At 44.3% G+C, this 24,061-nt stretch overlaps 1 protein-coding gene across 3 annotated transcripts in view; it reads right to left on the bottom strand.

Annotated features, from left to right (window-relative positions):
• The window catches only part of agrn (agrin), a 478,028-nt gene that overhangs the window by 96,769 nt on the left and 357,198 nt on the right, over positions 1-24,061 (bottom strand). For all 3 annotated transcript variants that reach the window (XM_041206167.1, XM_041206169.1, XM_041206168.1), the window contains 2 exons: positions 11,269-11,490; positions 936-1,130 (listed from right to left, as the gene is read on the bottom strand). In XM_041206167.1, coding sequence (XP_041062101.1) covers positions 936-1,130; positions 11,269-11,490 — 417 coding nt within the window. The remainder of the gene's footprint in view (positions 1-935; positions 1,131-11,268; positions 11,491-24,061) is intronic.

Here is a 24,061-nt window from a genome sequence, read left to right on the forward strand (position 1 = left end):
CAGCTTTGAAGTGCACTACAACATCCTGAGGTTGTGGAAGGCACCTACATAAAAGCAAGTCTTCATTCTTTTTTAAGCGGCTATCATGAGTTAGGCAGTGGCCAGCTCTTCCTTGGGCTGGAGTGACAACAACATACCCACGAGTACTGCAGGAACTGGTCCTGCTGCTCCCCAGCCAGCCAAGACTGTGAAGCTCATCCGAGCAGAGAAGTTAAGGCATTGGCTAAGAAAGTGTGCAACTTTGTTTGGCTACTGGACTGCCCAACAAACTAGATTCTTTTTCAGGATTAACGACGCATCCACTGCACTTAAGTAAACCTTTCATGAAAACTAGCACAAATATGGACTTCAATAATAACCAAATAACATTTATCTCCCTAAACCTTTTGGTGAGTCCGCTGATGCATCAAGGACCTAATGTGTTTTGTCAGCCATCAGATGAAAACATAGCTCAAAACACAAGACCATACACAAGTGAGAATGTTATGTACATAAAATAACCAAAATCAGAATGAGCTCAAGACTCTTTATTTAGAACACCACTCAATCCCTTCAGTGATCATTAATAATAAAAGCATTTGAAAATATATAGCGCTTTATCACTTTGATATGTCTCAAAGCACTTCACGCAATGAATTATTTTTGGATTGTCATGACAATTATTGTAAGTAGACTGCAGCAAGGACTCTGAATTGACAACATTCCACAAGCAGTAATTAGATGAGCAACCACTGAGATTTGCTTTATGACAAATTGCCGAGTGAGGGAGGAATGTTGTCCTGGATGCTAGGAAAACTCAGCTTCAAATAGTGCCACGGGATCATTAGCACCCGTGCGATCTACTCAAACAAGTGGGCTGAACCTCGAGTTAGGATTATGGCCTTGTAACTCGCTGCCGGGCTATTCTCTATGAAAGGCAATGCAAGAGGACTTACTGCACTCTCCCTGGGATGCTACTTCGATATCTGCTTGCTTGATACAGGACTGCACATGCAGCTCGCATTCATTCTTGTACGTCCTGCCGTCTGTGCCGCACACCAGCTGCTCGGAGCCAACACATTCCGTAGGGCAAAGACACTTTCCTGTCTCTGCCTCACAAATGGCACCAAATTGGCAGTTTCCACAGCGATCTGGAAGCGGAAAATAAAACCATGATGACGTCACACAAAAGTCAAAGTAGCTTTTTATATGCAGGTCAGTGACAAAAAAATGAAACACAAAGATGCAGATTAATTGATAGGAAAGTGCATACTGAAACTGTGTGATAAGATACTCAACATTGGGAATGTACAGATACTTATTATACTCAGGTGTCTCATATGTCCCTGTTTTCAATTCTTCAACTTCTAAGACAACCCAAGGTTGCAGTGCTGCTGCGGGAAGTAAACTGTCTCACTGTCCAACTATGATAATCAGGTCACATTTCACAGAGCAAGTTGGTATGATTAACAAAGTGACAATAGCACATAACATTACATAATGTGCAGCACAGAAACAGGCCATTCAGCCCACCAGTTCCATGCTAGCGTTTATGCTCCACACGAGCCTCCTTCCATCCTATTTCATCAAATCCTTCCATCCTACCCTTCTGTTCCTTTCTCCCTTGGGTATTTAGCTAGCTTCTTGTTAAATTCATTTATGCTATCCATCTCAACCATTGCTTGTGATAATGTTAAGCACCAGCTAATTGGAACAATAGTTCCAAGTGCAGACGATATTATAAAAGATTTATGTGATGACTGTCAGCCATGCCTTGATATTCTTAAGAACAAGTATAATGACAAGGTATGGGTGAGGCAGGCCTCATTGATCAATCCAATCGGCAGAAAGGCCTATGGTTCTCCCATCAAGGCATACAACTGTCTTTTAAATAATTTAATGGTTTTCACCATCTCCACTATTGCTATGGAGGTCAGTTTGCACCCCTCTGAACAGGGTAAATATAGGACAGCCTGAAAACTAGAAATGAATTTACTGCATGCATACAATCAAAGAGGGAAATTGCACCTTTTACTGATCACAGTAGGACCCTGGCTAGTTCTGCTTTGCTTTAATACAAATGCCGGATAAGCAAAGTTCATCCACATCACAGACTCCTGTGCCAACCAGAAACAAATAAAACAAGAACACAGAACCTCCGTTTATATAGCGCCTTTCACAACTTCAAGACATCGCAAAGCACTTTCCAACCAATGAAGTACTTTTTGAAGTCTAGTCACTGTTGTAATGGCACATGCTATAAAAGTATGGACTTCAAATACAGGGCTAATGTTGCTTCACCAAAGCACAAGTAGACTTTAATGTCAGCCTCCACTATTGTGAGGGAACTGCTGCATTGAATCACTGGCAGCCATTCACATGGATCTATTTTAATAAAGTTTTATTTTTCAATTACAGAGTGTATCTCTCATCACAATACAACAAATCTTCTAAAAGAAAACAGCTCCTGAAGCTGGATTTCTTCCCCCAACCCAAATTAATCCAGTCATATTCATAAGTGGCTGGAGATATTAATTGATAAAGGCAAGTTCTATTATTCCAAATCCTTATAAAACCTACACATCTATGACTTCAAGCATGAAAATTGAGTCATATATGCAATAATATAGATTGTGAATCCATTAATTTGCTTGTTTCAATCTTGAATCCACACCACTCACCATAATCCAAACAAATTGTATTAAATTTATGATAAGAGATAACTGGTGCAGCAGGTCTCCTTATTGTGCTAAGCATCACAAAGAGGTTTCTGAGGGGGATTTACTTTGGTAAAGTGATATATTGAAGGGTAACCCTGGATATGCCCATTGCACTTCAGGAAATTATAGGCATGCTGCCGATGATTTTTCTATGATGCATGACTGCGATAACACGATGATATGAGAACATGGCAGTATAATACTGTTTTTGTGTCCCACATCAGCAGTTCCATGAATGCGCCTGCCAATTAATGCTAAGTCTTGGGTCAGTTTTACATGCCCACAGATTGATACTGCGCTAGCTCTGACAGGTAAATACGCTAACTCTCGGAATCTCACAGCTAGCTGACGACAGGTGTCTTTTATCCCATCCGTCTGGGCTTTATTTGGACCCAGGTCTCAGAGGTGAAAGGCCAGTTCTGAAACCACTTTGTTATCTGGTTCTTTCCCCCATCCCAGGAGAGACAGAATTTAATAAAATGATTCCCTTCAGATCAGCAGATACCCTATATTGGCATGATTCAGCTCAAGGTTATGCTTGCTCAATTGCTGTATCCATTTGTACATTTAAATTAAGGTCATCTTATGTTCAAATATAATGGTTTTATATCAGCATCACCTGTCTCCTGAATTATAGAGATTGCCGCTTCAATAGCATCTCAGACTCTTTATTAAGGAGTGTTATTGATAACACACTCAGCCCTGCACTAAAATTGCAGAGAGATTAATAATAGTACGTGACAATGGGTAGAAATTGGATTCAATATAAAACCTTAATGGAATGTCATTCTGCTTGCTACACACAATAAGCTGTGAAGAACCCAACAGCCCAGCTTGGTACAGGTTCTACACGTCTTCCATAATTCACATTAACAGAATATTATACAGCAAATGGAAAGATTAAACAGTTTCACAGTGAAAATGGAAAAGCAGCAAATTGAAAAAAGACACAGTTTTGTGGAAATAATTCAGCTCATAAAATGAGCAATAGCCAGAAGATATTCCCCCCACCTCCTGAGAAATAGCTTTTGATTGTGAAACTTCTTGAAATCATTCAAAGTCAGTTGAAGTATGAAGAGAAGCAAAGGGTACACTCAGTCCCTCAAAGAAAAATGTTGTAAATGAAAATTGTTTTCCATAAGTTCACCAAAAGTTTTGGTGTGCAAATGACTATTAAAACATGTGGACGTATATCAACCACTATAGCGAGAAACAGCAGCCGACACTTGGTAAGTAAATGAACTATAAGGTTTGAAAGAAATCTTAGTTGATCCTCGAGTTGATTCACTTGTTAGTGGTGAGCCAGTTGATCTCAGCCAAGGCAGCAGTTGGGACCGTGGAGTTATCTTTGTGACCCATGCAACTGTCAATGCTTAACGCTTAGGGAGGGTGGTGGGGGGGGATCTTCACAGTGGGAGCAATTTTAACCTATTCTGTCAGTCAGGAAACCACAAGATCAGCTGGAATGCTGCTTTTACACCTGGCCCAATGGGAGCAATTTTAACCTATTCCGCCAGGTGGGAAACTAAAGGGCTCGATGCAATGTTAATTTTACGCCTACCCAATTTTAATCCCCTCTGAAGTCAAAGAGAAACATTGGGCGGGGTTTAAAATCAGCATTCTACAGGATCCCATGGGTTTCCCAGCCCATGAGTTAGGTTTGCCCGCAATGTCTCAGGGCCAATTCTCCTCCCGGCCTTCCACTTCTGATGATAGGTGTTTCAAAATGAAGGTTGGGTGAGGGAAGTGGGTCAGACGGGTGAAAGAATCACTTTGTTTAAATAGTGGTGGTGCTTTGCCAGGAGAGGGAAAGATTTCCTGTGTGCCAGAGGTAACAAAGCCCAGAAGCAGGTTCTTCTTTTGCAATTTAATCATATCTATTCTGAAAAGACATTTTCACCTCATTTCTGGGGCATAGTTGAAGGCGTTTTACTCAGCACCAGATCGTGCTTCATCTAATTTGAAATTGCTTGTGGTCTTTACTGGTTCTATTCTCACATCTATTACAATGGTGATCACAAAAATTCACCAAAAAAATGGGAAAGTGAAAAGAGCAATTGTCCCTGCATTTACCTTCTCATTTAAGCACTTCATATCTTCACTATTTCTTGCGTTGTTTCTCAAATTTAGCAACTAACTCCTATTTTATTTCTTTCAGATGAGTTAATGAGGCCCAAACTATTCAGATGGTTTAGTTACAATGGATCCCACACACTTGTTTCCATATCATATTCTACTGTTGCTTTTAATTCTGAGGTTCTAATGTTTCCCTATTTAGTCTGACATTATATCGGTACTGAGAGTTTTGCCAGTTTATGGCCATTGTCTACTTTAGATAAAGAGTTTCCATTCCATTATTCTCCTTATCATCACTATCGTTGGTACATCAATCTGATGTAAGCACTTGCAGCTCCGTCCAATAGAAAATACAGTAGAACCAAAGTTCTTGGAAAATCAATTGCAGCAGGAGCTGCCAGAAATCACTTAATTTATAGTCTTTGTGCAGCAAAAATGTTTGTTCTTGAATGTTTCTTTGCAATGTAGTGAAGTGACAGCATGTGGCCACTGTCACTCCTCCCATTACAGTAGAAGTGAAAGCAGAGCTCGCTTGATGTTACAATCTGGAAAACGCAGATTTGTGAAACCAATTCCAGTGAAATTTAGGAACTTATTGTTGCTGTTGCTTCTTCTCAACTCATCTTTAAGGAACCCCGCTACTGATGCTGGTCACGTTGAGGTTGCTGAACAAAAATGTACTGCACATTCTCTCTCTATGTAGCATCCTCCTGTCCAAGGATTGCTAACCAGGGCTCAAACCATGATAGCGCTGTGGGACAAGGTAAGGAGGTGGGATCCTACAACGATGTCAGATGGTACGAGGATTCAACCCACACTGTTGGTGTCATTCTGTGCCATACTCTAGTCATCCAGCTGCGTTAACCAACCCCTTACTGCACTTAGGGTCAAACATAAAAATCCTGAGGTTAGAGTAGAAAAACAAGGGTTTCCAAACACCAATTATTAAAATAGGATGAATATTGACACTATTGTGTAAATCAATGAATTGGAGGTAGGGTGTGACTTATGGTAGAGTTTGAGAGAGGACTTACCCAATTATCTCCTTCCTTGCCAGGGCTTGCAGCAGCCATATTAGATTTACTGAAGTTGGAAGGCTCTGGATAGGATTTTGGGTTTTGGCTCAGGGCTCCAAAGTTGGGTCCATGACCTTGCACACCATGGAAAACAGTCTCCAGGCAGCCATTTTTTCCGAATTGTCCAATGACTGACCAGAGGGCAGTGGACAGGCTCTCGAAGCCGGTGGTGGGGGGGGGGGGTGCGCAGTACAGGGCCCTACAGCACACAGAAGCAGCAGCCTGCAGTTCAGGTTAGAGCTCTGAAGAAGGGTGATACAGACTCAAAATGTTAACTCTGTTTCTGTCTCCACAGATGCTGTCAGACCTGTTGAGTTTTTCCAGCATTTTCTGTTTCTATTTTAGATTTCCAGCATCCGCAGTATTTTGCTTTTATTCCTACTCCTGTCCCCAGTATCTCTGCTCAACTTTCTGCACCGCGTCCACCTCTAGCCATAGACGGCATCTTTGTGAAAGGAGCATCCACAGCCCAGTAAATGCCCATTACTCTGGTTTGTCAGATTGCAAAAAGACTCCCCATTGTGACTGCAAGTGAAAATATCCAGAAAAATGATCAGGAAGTCGAATTTGTGCGCACACAACTGTTGCCAGAGCAACACCAATCAGACGACACCTATTTTTCCTACTCAAAATGAGTAAGAGTCAGGGAGATATACAAGCAAATGAACGTCCGAGAGAGAAATACACCAAGAAACGAGGGAAAACAGGGTTAGAATTAGAAAGCAGGAGCAGAAAGACACAAGGTGGAACTTCAACAATCCTAAAATGGGCAGCAGATGGTTAGGGAAGGGGTTTAAAAAATTTTTTTTCATGCAAACACGATCCCATCCCACTCACTTCCAGGATTGTACTGAACATCCGTTTGCTGAGGTTTAAGGTTTTGATCACCCCCAAGTTTCTGGACACAGGAGACAACACATTGACCCATATGGATTGGTATTCAAATGAAGGCTGCCCTGTGATACTATCGATGGCAGTCAAAGGAATGTTTTTAAAAAAAAGCCTAATGGGCTCCACCCCTCCCCAAACCCAATCATGATCCCAGGATTGAAAGGCTTAACATATGAGGAACGGTTTGAGGACTCTGGGTCTATACTCGATGGAGTTTAGAAGGATGAGGGGGGATCTGATTGAAACTTACAGAATACTGAAAGGTCTGGATAGAGTGGAAGTGGGGAAGATGTTTCCAATAGTAGGAGAGACTAGGACCCAAGGGCACAGCCTCAGAGTAAAGGGAAGACCTTTTAGAACAGAGATAAGGAGAAACTTCTTTAGCCAGAAAGCGGTAAATCCATGGAATTCATTGCCACAGAAGGCTGTGGAGGCCAGGTCATTGAGTGAATTTAAGACCAAGATAGATAGGTTCTTGATTGGTAAAAGGATTAAAAGTTACGGGGAGAATGCGGGAGAATGGGGTTGAGAAACTTATCAGCCATGATTGAATGGTGGAGCAGACTCGATGGGCCGAATGACCTAATTTCTGCTCCAATGTCTTATGGTCTTATGTCCTTGCAGTCTTCAATACTGAACGCAAAGCTAGAGCAGTGGCAGGAAGACTCTCATGTTCTGCAGTCTTCATCTCACATACGACCTGTAACTGGGAAATTCACTGTTAAGAGGGTGGAAATTACCAGTAATCTGGGCTCAATCCCCTTCTGCATTTATATCCATTATTTGCTGGTTTTTTCACGTTTGTATTTTGTGAACCTTGAGTGTTAATTGTAGAAATTAAAGTTAAGTGTATACAGATGGGGATGGTGGGGGGGTGGTGGTGGTGTGTGTGTGTGTGTGTGTGTGTGTGTGTGTGTGTGTGTGTGTCACTCATTGGACATTTATTGTGCACAGAGAGGAGGGGCGTTACCATTTTGGGATCTGGCCTGGAGGATGTTGCATGCAGCAGTCCTGTGCAACAAGCGACTAATGTGGTTCACAGACTCCCAGGTTGCTTGTCTTGTCTGCAGCCTTGAGCAGTCTGTGTCTCATGTATATATATATATATATATATATAGATTGTGCGAGGTTGCTGTCCCTCTTGATTATTTGAAGGGGCAAGTTTTGGTTGTACTTCTGCTCATCAGACGAAGAGTCATTCGGACTCGAAACGTTAACTGTATCCCTCTCCGCAGATGCCATCAGACCTGCGGGAGGTTTTCCAGGTATTTTTGTTTTTGTTCTAAAAGAAGCACTTATTGACACTGGTGGCGGGTTGTAGAGTTAGCAGCTGGACATTTGCAATGTTTCACTTTGTGAATTAATCTAAAACTGAGTAAAGATTGGCTTCCGGTCTCCTTCTTCACCAATTGGCTGTCACAAGGTTAACACTGAGGTTTGGAAAGGGCTGTATTTAGCTCGAATGTGTCATTGGTGGGTAAATCCTAAATTAGAACACCTTGATTTGCCAGTATCAGCAACCTGACGTATATGTTTGAGCAGTGACACAATGGGCCAAATGACTTCCTTCTATGCAAATTAATGACAACGCAAATTTAAATTTCATACATGGATTGTACGCAGCCAATAAAGATAGAAGTTTGGACCCCTGGCCTAGAAGATATAACTTTCCAAGGAGCAGTTCATTACTTTGTACTGCACACACACCCTGGGTTTTAACTCTGGGTTAAAAAATTGTCTTTTTAACCCAATGCCCATTATTCAAGCTTTAAATGAAGTGAGTGAATTGTTCATCACTAACAGAGCCAGGAATAAATCTATTAACCAATCCATTTTTCTGTGGCTTCAGATTAATAGCACCACAGAGGACATCAGTCCTTTGCTGTCTAACAATAAGGAGCATAAGCAATAGCTGCTGAGTAACTTAGAGCCACTCAGCCGGACACCCACTCCCATCGCTTTTAATTTACTCTCTGACCTCGTGTCAGTCAGGCACTACCTGGGGGCCTCTGGAGATCAGGTCCATCTGCACATCTGTTGGGGGTCTGTAATTTTCTGTCGGCAGCAGTTAGCTAAGTGACCACAGAGTGGGGAGGCGAGTAACCATGACAACAGAGCACGCGGACTGCCCAGCACACTCTCTTCTCTCCCCGGCCGCCTTCCAGCTTTCTGCTTTTGGCGTGCCGAGATCCAGTCCGGCTACAGACCTTTCCGACAGTAAAGCATGTGCGCTCGTGCAGTTAATGGTGTGCTTGAAGAGGGATCAGGCAACCATCGTGTATTCCCCCGAGGTATTCCGCCTGAAAGGCTAGCCACACAAGGCTACAACTCACTACAGACAATGTTCGGTGGCCCTGAGTGTCAGGTAGTGCTGTGGGTTTGGACTTGTGACCATCTGGGCAGCAAAGCTCAGGCCATTAAACCTCAGCTACCAGCCGCGTCCCCTTAAAACCCTTCACACTTCAGTAGAGCCCATGGGAATTCAGCAGAGGAGTAGAGAACCGAACAGTCTGCTTGCAGGACGGACGTGTCCTTTACTGAACATGGGATCGTCAGCCATCCAAGAGTATCCTGGAATCGCCAACACCAACAACAACTTGCATTGATATAGCACCTTTAACATAGTAAGGGACTTCACAGGCAGGTTTCTAAAGCAAAACTTGACACCGAGCCACATAAGGCAATATTAGGGCAGAGGGTCAAAAGCTTGGTCAAAGAGGTAGGCTTTAAGGAGCGTCTTAAAGGTAGTTAGAGAGCTCAAGAGACAGCGAGGTTTAGGGAGGGAATTCCAAAGTTCAGGGCCTCAGTGGTGGAAAGCACAGTCACCAACGGTGGCGCAATTAAAATCGCAGACACTTAAGAGACCCATGTTTGATGAGTTCAGAAATCTCGGAGCGTTGTCAGGCTGGAGGGGATTACAGAGAGAGGGAAGATGAGGTCATGGAGGGATCTGAAAACAAGGAGGAGAATTTTAAAATTAAGGCTTTGCTGAGCCAGGAGCCAATGTAGGTCAGCAAGCACAACGTAGGTCAGCAAGCACAACGTAGGTCAGCAAGCACAGCATAGGTCAGCAAGCACAGCGTAGGTCAGCAAGCACAGTGTAGGTCAGCAAGCACAGTGTAGGTCAGCAAGCACAACGTAGGTCAGCAAGCACAGAGGCTGATAGCAACAGGATCTAGGTGAGACCGGATTTAAAATTTAACTCCAACGTACTGCAGCCCAGCAGAAAAATTGAGGGGCAATAAAAGCCCTCAGGTTTTTTTGTTTTGTAATTTTCTTTAAATGGTTTTATTTAGCTGTTACAAAAATATTGGGGATAGTTTGACTGAGAGCTAAAAATCATCCAGCCGGGCAGTAAAGTGTGTTCACCCTCCAATCGGCGCAGCAGCACGGTGACCTGTGAGGATGGACGCATTGGGTGACCAATGGCAGGAGTGGGGGGGTGGGAGGTCAGGTGATGAAACCTCCAGGAATACATCCCACCCGTGTTGGCAACCCCAGGCCGGACAGGATAACATTCAAAGACAACATATGATGCCAATAAAAAAAGAAGTCCATCTCAGTTAGAAACGAATGTCCACTTAGTGCTGACCAATGTTCCCTTTTACCAACGACATTAAGGAATACGGGGATAGTGGGAGAAGATGGCTTTGAGGTAGAAGACCAGCCTTGATCTAGCTGAATGGGACAGCAGGCTCGAGGGGCCGAATGGCCTAACTCCTGCTCCTAGGCTCCTGAAATTTAGTTCTCGTGTGTGGCCTGTTTTCTCAGAGCTTAAAGGGACCAGCGCTTGGTCCCTTTAAATTACTTGTGTAGCCACATGTGATCATGGAACAAGGTTTGTGCAATATTTTAAAAGCAAAATATGGCGGATGCTGGAAATCTAGAACAAAAACTAAAATATCTGGAAAAACTCAGCAGGACTGACAGCGTCTGCGGAGAGGGATACAGTTGACAGGTATTTTTGTTTTTGTGCAGTGTTTTGCTGGCTGCTGCATACCTCCACATCTTGGCGGGAACATTGGTACCAGGTGTTCCAGACTGACACCATAGCAATGTGGCCCCATTATGCTCAGTCTCTCCATTTCTCCCCACATCCTAAGATATGACTCTTCTCTTGATGACCTCAAAAAGACCAAATGAATCCACTAAACTCAAGACTCCTGATGCTAAGGTGGGCACTCAATCTCACCTGACACTCCATGATGAGAATTAGAAGCATGGTTATGCTGAAGCATTCAAAGCGAACTCGGCTTTACCCTCTAAATAACCTTAGCCAGGTAACTAAAGTAGGGTGGAGAGGAACGAGGAACAATCATTAGAAGGCTCCAAGAGAAGTTTACATTTAGGAGAAAGGTGAAAGTGATGACACTATAAGAGTCTGCGGTAAAAGTGGCAAGATTAAATTTCCAAATCACACTTTATTTCTTATACGAAACATAGAAGTAAAACAAGGGAATAAAATTAACGGCCGTTAATGCTATTACTTTAATAAAAACTTCAGGAAGTGATTATTTTTCACTTACCACAAGGACCCTTGTGTTTGATGGTGATGTGCTTTTTCAAAACACAGGCCATGGACTCCAACTCGCACTGACTGCCATAGATATGTTCATCATTGCCGCACACAGGTTCATACACATTCTGGCAAGTCTGCTGGCACTCACACACAGGTTTGTTATTCTTCACAATGCATTTGGCCCCAAAATCACAATCAACGTTCAGGCAGGGGCTTAGAGTGTTAAGGTCTGTTTGAAGAAAGCAAGCAGGAGGTTATTTTAAAAAAGTTTTATCTTTGTGAGGCCATTTGAAGTGGCTTTGCTTACAATTGACCAGAATTCAAACCATCCGACATTTGGTTCACCCCGTCCCTGCCTTCTACTCAAGGGTGCACAGGGGAGCTTGTTTGCTCCAGGTTTGGAGGATATCAGGCCGCCCGGATATCTTTAGGCCCCGGGGAGGGTGGGGGGTGGTGTCCAAGTTACAGACTCCAAGCCTTAGCAACCTGGCCCACGAAACCTTTTTCGTCTGCACTTCTCTTCCTTAGCCATCCTGTTTGGATCTCATGGGTCTAGTGATTTGAAAAGGGTCATGACCTCTTGCTGGATAGATTTTAAAAACAGAACACCTGGATTTGCTGGCATCAATAACTCACGGTACTCATAAATCAATGGGCAATCACAGATTTAAACTAGAATATAAACAGATGATGCTGAAAATACTCAGCACATCATTCTGCCTGGCCTGCTGAGTATTTCCAGCATATTTTATTTATATTTCAGACTTCCAGAATCCACACTATGTTGCCTTTGATTTAAACATTGCTTGGCCCCCTCGATTCTCCATGTAGAAAATTTAGGGACTCCCGTTTTAACGCCTATTTCCAAGTTCCCTGCAGGGGGTTTGCTGAATAGTTAATTTATATTAAAATTACTGTGTCGCCTGTAAAAGTTCCAGGCAGGAGCGCTAACCAGATCTGTGAACTCGGCATATCTGACAATGTAATGTTGCTAATAAATACTTACAGAAAGTGTTGTAAGTTCTGCTGAATTAAAGAACTAGAGCAGATAGAACAGTAGCCTAAAAAACAAATAGTTCCCCCATCACAACAGAGGTGATTTTTTGAGTGCTGATCGGTATACAACTGGTGTTAAAAGTAGCAATAAATCACTGATTAACTGGGCTACTGACTGGTATAATATCTCATTTATAATAAGCCCCAGCGTGGTACTGCAAACTCAGCATTCAAACTTCTGCAAATTGATGAACTAGCCTCCATACTGATCAGCTTTAAGATAATGCAGGTCTACGAACCGAATCAGGCGATTGCTGACTAGTCTAATACAACATTTTCCCAACCCACTGCAAGGGATTCAGCATTGGGAAGGAGTTGGGGCGGAGTTGGGTGGGTGGGGGGGGTGGTAGTGGGAACGTGGCTTTGGGAGCCAGCCCCTTACCCTTGCACCCAGGGAGAGGCCTAAGACTGCCGAGGGTCCCAAGCCACTGGACTGCATCTCACCGCCACCTTCTAAAGAGCAATTCAGGACAGGCAATAAATACTGGCCTAGCCAGCGATGCCCACATCCCGTGAATGACTTTTTAAAAAAGGGTGAGGGAGGGCAGGATGGGAATCACAGGGTGTGAGGGGTGGTTGGCAGCAAGGGCTGAGAGGTGACTCTCAGTGACTCCTGCCTTCCTGATGTCAGGTGCTTTGATCAGGCACTTGGGTACCTGACAACAAGGGGGGTTTGCGCACCCACCCCAATTTCACTGAGAGCCATCCTTGAGCCTTCTCACCCCAGACCTAATTGGGCCAGAGGCAGAAAGGTGGCGGGATTCCCCACCCAGCACCCTATTGTCCAATTAAATGCCCCCCCCTCCCCTGCCTCCAAATTCACCTAGTGGGTGGGCACTAAATTCCACCCGATGTTCCTCTGTACACCAGTCAGATCCTGTGTGTCTTGGAAGAGTCCCAAGCTCCTGAGTCCACCTCTTCACGGACTGAAGGTCAACTGAGCAACAGCCAGTTTAGGATGGAAATAGTGGCCAGATTTCAACCTGCCATTCGATCAATAGGTGAAGGTGAACCAGACAGAGCCAATCACTCTCTGAGAAAGAAACCCACCGCTTGATATATGGGGATAGGAGAGGGAAATGCAGCAACATCTCCAGTAAACAAACAGCTGAAGATTATTGTGTGAGGGAGTGAACTGAAGAAGCAGAACCCAGAGGATTTAAAAATAAACCTCTGCTGGTGCTTCCTTCCTCTCCAGGAAACTCCAGGAAAAATAGGGACCATTACCCGGGTATTGGACAACCCAAATACCCTACACACATTGTGGGGAAGTGATGGCGTAATGGTGTTGTCACTGGGCTAGTGATCCAGAGACCCAGGGTAATGACCCAGGCTCAAGTCCCACCACGGCAGATGGTGGAATTTGAATCCAATAAAAATCTGGGGCAGAGTTTTGCCCTCGGTGGGTAGGAGCAGTCAGGAAACCGACAGGCACTGCAACACGATTTTATGCGGGCAGGACAATTAAGGGTTTTAAAAAATTTTTAATTCAAATGTGAAGTTTTTATTTTGTTTTTATTCGCTTCAGGAAACCCCTTCCCGCCCATGGATGAGGTTTCCCAAAAAGTGCAAAGGCCACTTGGCGTTTTGGCCTGCCCGTCCAACCCATAAATTTGAATTTAATTACCTTTGTAATAGCTTTAATGGGCCTTCTAATGGTCGGCAGGCGCGCTGCTGACTCCGGCGCATGCCCGCTGATGGAAATATCGTGGGACTGCACAGTGACGCTGGGACACTCGCCCAATGTCATCACGCATCATTTCACGCTCGGCTGGCTCAGGAGTTTGCCCGCCACCTAACTCAATATTCTGCCCCTGGAATTAAAGGTCTAGTGGTGACCATGAAACCATTGTCGATTGTTGTTAAAAACTCATCTGGTTGAAGGAAATCTTCCATCCTTACCTGGTCTGGCCTACATGTGATTCCAGACCCATAGCAATGTGGTTTGATTCTCTACTGCCCTTAGGAATGGCCTAGTAAGCCACTCAAGCACAACAAAGTCACAAAAAAAGGAACAAAACTGGACAAACCACCCGGTATTGACCTAGGCACCAGAACTGACAACTCAGTCCTGTCGATCCTGGAAAGTCTTCCTTACTAACATCTGGGGGCTAGTGCCAAAATTGGGAGAGCTGTCTCAAAGAGCCTGACATAGTCATCCTCAAGGAATCATATCCCACAGATTATATCCCAGACACCACCATCACCATCCCTGGGTCTATCCTGCCGGTGACGTTACAGTGGTATACAGTCAGGAGGGAGTTGGCCTGGGAGTTCTCAACATCAACTCCGGACCCCATGAAGTCTCATACCATCAAGTCAAACATGGGCAAGGAAACCTCCTGCTGATTACCACATACCGCCCTCCCTCAGCTGATGAATCAGTGCTCCTCCATGTTGAGCACCACTTGGAGGAAGCACTGAGGATGCCAAGGGTGCAGAATGTACTCTGGGTTGGGGACTTCAATGCCCATCACCAAGAGTGGCTCGATAGCACCACTACTGACCGAGCTGGCTGAGTCCTAAAGGACCTCGTTGCTAGACTGGGTCTGCAGCAGGTGGCGAGGGAACCAACAAGGGGAAAATCAAACTTGACCTCAGCCGCAGATCCGTCCATGACAATATCAGTAGGAGTGACCACCACACGGTCGTTGTTGAGACAAAGTCCCAACTTCACGTTGAGGATACCCTCCATTGTGTTGTGTGGCACTACCACCGTGTTAAACGGGATAGGCTGAAGCGTTTGCTACAATCTTCAGCTGCAAGTTCCGAGTGAATGATCCATCTTGGCCTCTCACACATGTCTCCAGCATCACAGATGCCAGTCTTCAGCCAATTCGATTCACTCCACGTGATATCAAGAAACAGCTGAAGGCACTGGTTACTGCAAAGACTATATATTCCGGCAATAGTACTGAAGATTTGTGCTCCAGGACTTGTTGCACCCCTAACCAAGCTGTTCCAATACAGCTATAACACGGGCATCCACTCAGCTATGTGGAAAATTGCCCAGTTATGTCCTGTACACAAAAAGCAGGACAAATCCAATCCGGCCAATTACCGCCCCATCAATCTACCCGCGATCATCAGTAAAGTAAAGGAAGGAGTCATCAACAGTGCTATCAAGCGGCACTTGCTTAGCATTAACCTGCTCACTGACTCCCAATTTGGGTTCCACCAGGGCCACTCAACTCTTGACCTCATTACAGCCTTGGTTCAAACATAGACAAAAGAGCTGAACTCCCAAGGTGAGGTGAGGGTGTCTGCCTTTGACATCAAGGCAGCATTTGACCAAGTGTGGCATCGAGGAACCCTAGCAAAATTGAAGTCAATGGGAATCGGGGGAAATCTCTCCGCTGGTTGGAGGCATACTTAGCACAAAGGAAGATGGTTGTGGTTGTTGGAGGTCAGTCATTTCAGCTCCAGGACATCACTGCAGGAGTTCCTCAGGGTAATGTCCTCGGCCCAACCATCTTCAGCGCCTTCATCAATAACTCTCCTCCATCATAAGGTCAGAAGTGGGGATGTTCGCTGATGATTGCACAATGTTCAGCAGCATGTGTGACTCCTTAGATACTGAAGCAGTCCATATCCAAATGCAGCAAGACCTGGACAACATCCAGGTTTGGGCTGACAAGTGGCAAGTAACATTCATGCCACACAAGAGTCAGACAATGACCATCTCGAACACGAGAGAACCTAACCATCACCCTTGACATTCAATGGCATTACCATCACTGAATCCCCCACTATCAATATTCCATGGGTTACCATTGATCAGAAACTGAACTGAACTAGCCATATAAATAATGTGGTGACAAGAGCAGGTCTAAGGCTAGGAATCCTGTGATGTGTAACTCATTTCCTGACTCCCCAAAGCCTGTCCACCATCTACAAGGCACAAATCAGGAGCATGATAGAATGCTCTCCACTTGTCTGGATGAGTGCAGCTCCCACAACACTTAAGAAGCTTGACACTGTCCAGGACAAAGCAGCCTGCTTGATTGGTACCACAACCACAAACATTCATTCCCTCCACCACCAATGCACAGTGGCAGCAGTGTGTACCATCTACAAGATGCACTGCAGAAACTCACCAAGGCTCCATCGACAGCACCTTCCAAACCCATGACCACTACCATCTAGAAGGACAAGGGCATCATCACATGGGAACACCACCACCTGGAAGATCCCCTTCAAGTCTCTCATCATCCTAACTTGGAAATATATCGCCATTCCTTCACTTGTCACTGGGTCAAAATCCTGGAGCCCCCTTCCTAACAGCACTGTGGATGTACCTACACCATATGGACTGCAGCGGTTCAAGAAGGCAGCTCACCACCACCTTCTCAAGGGCAACTAGGCATGGGCAATAGATGCTGGCCCAGCCAGTCATTCATTCCATTAATGATTTTTTTTAAAAAGGGCATTATCCATGTGTAAGCCTAGAAAATGCAGTCTGGCTATTCGACTGTGCCAGGCGTCACTTCCAAATCTGAATCTGTCCTCACTTCAGTGAGCATGCAGGGATCACTGGAAGATCCGGAGTGGACTGCTTCCCTCCCTGCCTCAGAGGATCTGAATCCATTTTGGTGCCTCACTTGCTGCCTTAGAAGTGAGTTTGGCAAATTGTTACCCTTTCTCGCGACTGAGAATGTGGGAACAAACCAGAAAACGCTGGCCGATTCTGATCAATTCAGACTCACTTTGGAAGAACTCAAGAGCTCGGGTTGCTGAAAAACAAAGTTTGTTCTTCAGGGTTCACACAGTTCATTAGCCGGAGCGTCGTCCCAGATGACAATGGAGTCTCTGAGCAGCTGTAATTTCTCACAGCTGCATTGGCAATAATTTGGCAAAACGTTAGAGCCGGGCCCAGTTTAAAACTTCAGTTTGTTCGGATTTCTCTGAAGGACAACAGTTTTTTAAACTAGCTTCATGGCTCTGGTTCTATTTTGATGTCAATGGCGTAAGCAGTAAAAAAGGCACAGCTGCCAACTTTGTCGGAAGGAGAAAGCAATTATAACATTGGTTTGGCTCATAAAATATCACTGTTTTGAGTGTCTCCTGTCATAATTGTGGTGATGCCTCCGGTTATTAAAATGGTTCATGTCACAGCTACACACACTTTAGCAACTATCAATCCAAATCGATAATACTGGGGAGAAAGCAGCAGTAATTTTCTTTTAGACATCCTCAATCTTCCTGTTGAGTTTTTCCATTACTACTTCCAAAGGGAGCTGGGGATAGCTTCAAATCACATGTGACACCTCCACTGGTGCTGCCTAAATGTGCAATCATCTGTTGACATCACCAGAACTTGATTACAGGTTCAACAAGTCTATGCCTTGCCATTTAAGTCCAATTGAAATCAATTCAAACTGAAGTACCTGAGATCAATGCTCCTGGATAGGCTTCAGTGATGCAGTGAAATGCTGCTACCCGGGAACAATGGTGGCTTTAAAAGAACATTGTGTAAACTGAACATACTGAAGCTAATTTAATCATCTATTTGTGGATTAAGGGGGAGAATAATAAATTCTAATGTGCCTGACTCAGATAAGGGCCTCGAACAAAAGTCAATTCACTGAACGTGTTCACACCTACTGGTTTCAGCATAAAAGCCACAAGGAAGCAGTTGTTTTGAGAAGTGAACATGTGGATTGTAACTACTGCCCTCACCTCACTGAGTCAAGTTCAAATACAGGACTGAGGAGAGGTACTGAACCCAAAGCTGACCACATTTCAGGTGCGATTTGCAGCTCTGTGGTCTTAACCTGGCGTATTTAGTTGCCCAAAGGAGAGTGTTGCCTCGTCTTCCCTAAGCCCAAATATAATTAATCCAACAAGATCAATGCGGCTGAACACTAACTGGTGGCTTCCCCAAGTGATGCGCCAAAATAGAGACCTCCAGGCATAGCATTTAATCACCACATACCCGCTTAGCTTTCTACTGAATTCTGCACCAAAAATGTACTCAGGTCCTTTCTGAACAAGTTTAAGTGAATTATAAGTGGTAAAGAATTTGCTAGGCAAGAAATCTGACTGACCAATTTTACACTGTTTCTAATTCGGCAACTGTAGTTGTAAAATCTTACAGCACAGGAGGCCATTCAACCCATTGTGCCTGTGCCAGCTCCTTGAAAGAACTACCTAATTAGTTCACTCCCCTACTCTTCCCATAGAAATCATGAAATTTTCTCCAGTTCAAATATTTATCTTAAATATTTATTTAATATGGGTAAAACATTATTGAATCTGTGTCCACCATATTTTCAGGCAGTGCATTCTAGACATTATTAACTCAATTGGAAGAACAACTCTCCTCATCTCCCCTCTGGCTCTTTTGTCAATTGAAAATGTTTCTACTGATTACCAACCCTCCTGCCTGTAAAAACAGCTTCTTCTTATTTATGTGTAGTCCTCAAAGAGTGAAGCAAAGCTTTGTTGGACCAACAACATGGTTGATGTTAAGAGGTATGCTAACGTGACAACCAACCGTTCATTCTTCAAAAATATCTTCTCTCATTCCTTCCACACTCACCAGCTCCTCCACTTGCTGCACTTAAGTTCCCAACTGTGCAAAGCAATCTCAGGGCTATCAGAGCGCCAGCAGGTGAATCCACCACGTGTGGAAAACACTTGCCAAGTGATGCAGGGGGAAATAATTCAGCTCAGCAAGCTGCAGATGTTGGCATTAATGCTCAAACTGCCTGTGCATTGGGAGAATGACCTCCATCAAAAATCCAAAGAATTCAAAATGCTTGGTACCAGAGTACAGCCCATGGTCTGTAGCAGCACAAATGCGATCCTCCGTAAAAAAAAATAAAGATAGAGACGTGCACGTGTAGGACAGACAGATCCCACACACAGAAGGCAGCACAGCAAAATCACAAGGGTGTAAAAAAAAACCTTTCAGTTTTAATAATGCACAGTCCTTTTCCTCCTTTTGCCCCTCATTATTCTCCCCTCCTGATGGCACTAGTTTATGCTGGGTTCCACCACCTCCCTCGCACTCGTTTATGTACAAATGGCCATTCTGCCAATGGCTATTTGACTGTAGAGGCCATCACAGTCAAAAGCAATCACCTCTTCACTCAGCAGCCATGCATGGGAACTGAAAGACAGCTTGTGTTTGACTGGCACTTTTAATATAGGAACTGTCCAAAGATTCTTTAAAGCTGATGGCAAGGGGAGGAAAAACAATAAAATATATAGATTAAAACCAGCTACAGGCGCAGTGGTCGAGCAATGACGGGATACTTGGGAGAGTTGAAGGCTCAGGCAAAAGGGTGATATTTTTAAAAGGTGGCGAGATGGAAGGCTTCAGAGAGGGAGTTCCAGAGCCTCGGGCCAAAGTGGCTCAAACTGTGCTGGACACGTTGGGAGTGAAAGGAAAGAAGCCTGCACAGGAGACCAGAAGTACGGGGTCAAAGGGATCCAATACAAGCTGGGACAAGACTTAGAATGCATACACAGGAGTCAGTGAGGGTCGGGTGATGTGGGTGAGCTGCGAAGGACATGAACGCCTTAGCTATGATCAATACATGTAGAGGCAGTGGTGCAGCGGTAATAGCATTGGACAAGTATTCCAAAGCTCCAGGCTAATGCTCTGGGGACACGGGCTCAAATCCCACCTCGGCAGCTGGTGCAATTTCAATTCAATTAATTAATAAATCTGGAATCGTATTAGTCTAAGTAATGGTGACCAGGACAACCATCATCAATTGTTGCAAAACCCCGTCTGGTTCACTAATGCCCTTAAGGGAAGGAAATTCTGTGCTGCCCTTACCTGGTCTGGCCTACATGTGACCCTAGACCCACAGCCATATGGTTGACTCTTAGCTGCCCTCTGAAATGGCCTAGCAAGCCACATAGTTCAAGGGCAATTAGGGATGGACAACAAATACTGGCCTGGCCAGTGATGTCCTCAGCCAAGTAAGGAATAAAAAAAGTCTGCAGAGAGCGAAGGCTGACCAGGTGGACACTGACCCTGGCTTTAAGAGGGGCCCAATGGGCAGTTATCAGGAACAGACACTGTGGCTTATTCCTCTCCTCCTGAGGCCAATTATAGTAACTTCACCCGACCCAGCCCTGCTGTGATAATCGTCAGTCTAGTCTTGTATTCTAGATTCCTATGATGTATAAAACGAAGAAATATAGGGGCCATTAATTAAAGACCTCGTCTATTCTGGAGAAGTGGATATGTCATTTTAAATTAAACTGTTGATGTTGGCAGCTTGGGTTGATAAATGGCAAGTAACATTCGTGCCACAAGGGCCAGCGGTACAGCGTTGAGATAGAGGATCGGCCATGGTCAAGTTGAATGCAGAAGGGCCGAATGAGCTACTCCTGCTCCTATTTTTTATGTTTCTATCTCCAAACAAGAGAAAATCTAACCATCTCCCCTTGATATTCAATAGCATTACCATCACTGAATTCCCCGCTATCAGCATCCCATTGGGTGGGCAGGGTAGGAGGGTGGGGGTGGTGTGTATTATCGTTGACCAGAAACTGAACTGGACTAGCCATGTAAATACTGCGACTACAAGAGCAGGTCAGAGGCCGGGAATCATGCAGCAAGTAACTCACCTCCTGACTCCCCAAAGCCTGTCCACCATCTACAAGGCACAAGTCAGGAGTGTAATGGAATACTCTCCACTTGCCTGGATGAATGCAGCTCCAACAACACTCTTGACACCATCCAGGACAAAGCAGCCCATTTGATTAGCACCCTATCCACCACCTTAAAACATTCACTCCCTCCGCCACTGATGCACGGTAGCAGCAGGTACCCTTTACAAGATGCACTGCAGCAGTTCACCAAAGCTCTTTTGACAGCAGCTTCCAAACCACTACCATCTAGAAGATAAGGGCAACAGTTGCATGAGAACACCATCACCTGGAAGTTTCCCTCCAAGTCACTCACCATCCTGACTTGGAAATATATCGCCGTTCCTTCATTGTCGCTGGGTTAAAATCCTGGAACTTCCTCCCTAACAGCACTGTGGGTGTACCTGCACTACATGGACTGTAGAGGTTCAACGCCACCTTCTCAAGGGCAATTAGGGATGGGCAATAAATGCTGACCTAGCCAGTGACACTCACATCCAATGAACAAATATATAAAAGTTGGCATCACTCGTGTTTGTGAGCAGTTAATGCTTCTTAAGGATGAAACAAAAAGATAAAAATAGTTTTCTTACATTAAGTAAAAGGAGCATTAAAGAAGCAGCATCCGCACTCTGGAACAATTCTCAAGAGCTGGTCGTGTTTTGCTGATGGAAGCTTCCAGTGACACAGGTCGCCATTTCCCTACAGACTTACTCCCTAATCAGATGGTGTAGCACAGGGAACATTGGCAGGGGCATCAGCAGCCTGTGGGTTTTCCAAGGTTAACAGAGGTGAAGTCGACTGAGAGATGTGATTGAGAGCCAATCACCTACAAAATACAACCCAATCACATTAAAGGGCCTTGTTGTAAATTTGAGTAACAGCTGGTGGCGCCTACACAAACAGAGGTGTCTGCAGCACCTTGAATCATGGAATGGTTACAACACAGTATGTGTCTGTGCTGGCTCCCCGTGAGAGCAACTCGGCTAGTCCCACTCGCTCGCCTTTTCCTTATTTCTTGCAAGCTTTTTCCCTTCAGCTAATTACCCAATTCCCTTCTGAAAACTCCAATTGAATATGCCTCCACCACACTCTCAGGCAGCGCGTTCCCAGACACGCACTGTGTGTAAAAAGGTTTTTTCTCATGCTGCCTTAGGATCTTTTGCCATTCACCTTAAATTGGTGTCCTCTGATTTTTGACTGTTCCGCCTAGGAACAGTTTCTCTCTACCTACTCTGCGCAGACCCCTCATGATTTTGAACATCTCTAACACATTTCCCCTCAACCTTCTCTTTTCTAAGGAGAACAATTTCAGCTTCTCCAATCAATCTTCGTAACTGAAGTCCCTCAGCCCCGTCTTGGTAATCTTTCCTGCACTCCCTCTAGCGCCTTCACATCCTTCTTAAACTGTGGTGCCGAGAACTGAACAGTACAATGGCCACTTCTTTAAATTAAATCACATTTGTTGAAGTAAAAAAGGAGTGCACCTTTTAAGCTAAAAAAAAATCCTTAAGAGAAATGTGGTGTTGACATGTGTCAAAACCCATTCCTCTTAACTGTGCACCAGATGACTAACCAGCAGTTAAATCATAAGGGCGTCTGCTTATTATCCCCGGATACACGGTGCACAGAATGTGTAGGTTTCAAAATACCCACAGCTTTCTTGCCATGTAGCTCGGACAGGGGTTATTTCTGGAATTTTCTAGTGACGGGAAATTTGAAGTTTCCTTCTCCGGTGCTGTGATGCTTTTTATCAAGTGGGTTATGGAGTAGCGGAAATGAAGGGAGAGAGAGGATATTACAGGGTAAACTACATGCACATTAAGGTAACTGACAGGACATTACAACACTAATGGGCAAATCACACTGTGTGATGTTACTAATGAATGCGGTAACATGTGCAGACTTCTGGTATGTTAATAAGCGAACCAAGACTTTGAAAAGATTAATGCCTTAGTTACGAGTAGATAAAGGAATTTCACGTAAAAGCATGCATGCTTACACATCTTAACTAACAATCCCTAAGATTCTTCTCCATGCTAATTTTGACAATACATGACATGTTAAAAATCTGATTCTTACACAGTGACTGGGGTGAAAATTGGTATACTTATTACTAACTACAGTGTGCAATTTAACCAAAAAAGGGTTTTGGCGGATGGGGGTGGTTGGGGTGGGGGGTGGTGGGGGTGGGGCAGAGGCAGAGGGCACCAACAGTCTCCTGTCTGAAATTGAAAAATGATGTCCATTATGGGTTAAACCATTTCTTGTGCCTTTATGATTTTGGATCTCAGGTATAATTAATACGGACCTCAGGAAAAACATGTTTACAATGTTCAGTCTATTTTCAGTGCAAATGCTAACTGTACGTAAACAACATGATGAGAATAGACTGACGAAATTTAACACATTTTAAACGCAAACAAAGGAGTAAAGTTTGTTCCAATTAAATATTATGCAGCCTCCATCGACTGCAAGTCAGTAATTGCTCTATCTTAGGACAATTGATGCACAGACATTACAATATAAAAAAAAGTTTGTCAAGACACTTCAGGATGGAGCTAGCAGTCTGTCTAAAAACATTTCTAATCCGATTTATTGTCAATCTGCTGAGGAGATCCACATTTTTTTTTAACAGCCTTGATGCAAACTTGCATAACATGCACACAAGACAGCTTGCAATCAGAATGCCAGGCAACTGGCTAACTATTACACGCACAGCGTAAGGAGCTATGATTCGTGAAGACAAGGGTGGTCCATACACAAGTGAAGGTGGCAGAGACAGGAACACACGTGTGTACACACACGTACACACACACACACACACACACACACACACACACACGTAGACACACACACACACGTAGACACACACACACATGTAGACACACACACACACACACACACACACGTAGACACACACATACACTGTCGATCCAAAACATCCACATTCAGTAGCTTCTAGGGTATAGTTTTCAAAAACCAAAATTGTGCAGAATGGCCATGTCCTCTCAGGAATTGGTATAGTTTCTAATTGGAACATGAAGGTCGACTATCATTTGACGCTGAGCACTAATCCCTCCGATCTGACAATTTACTGTTGGTTTGACATCATAGGCTGCTTAAACGCTCGC

Source organism: Carcharodon carcharias, chromosome 15 (assembly GCF_017639515.1).
Source record: "Carcharodon carcharias isolate sCarCar2 chromosome 15, sCarCar2.pri, whole genome shotgun sequence".
Lineage (NCBI taxonomy): Eukaryota > Metazoa > Chordata > Chondrichthyes > Lamniformes > Lamnidae > Carcharodon > Carcharodon carcharias.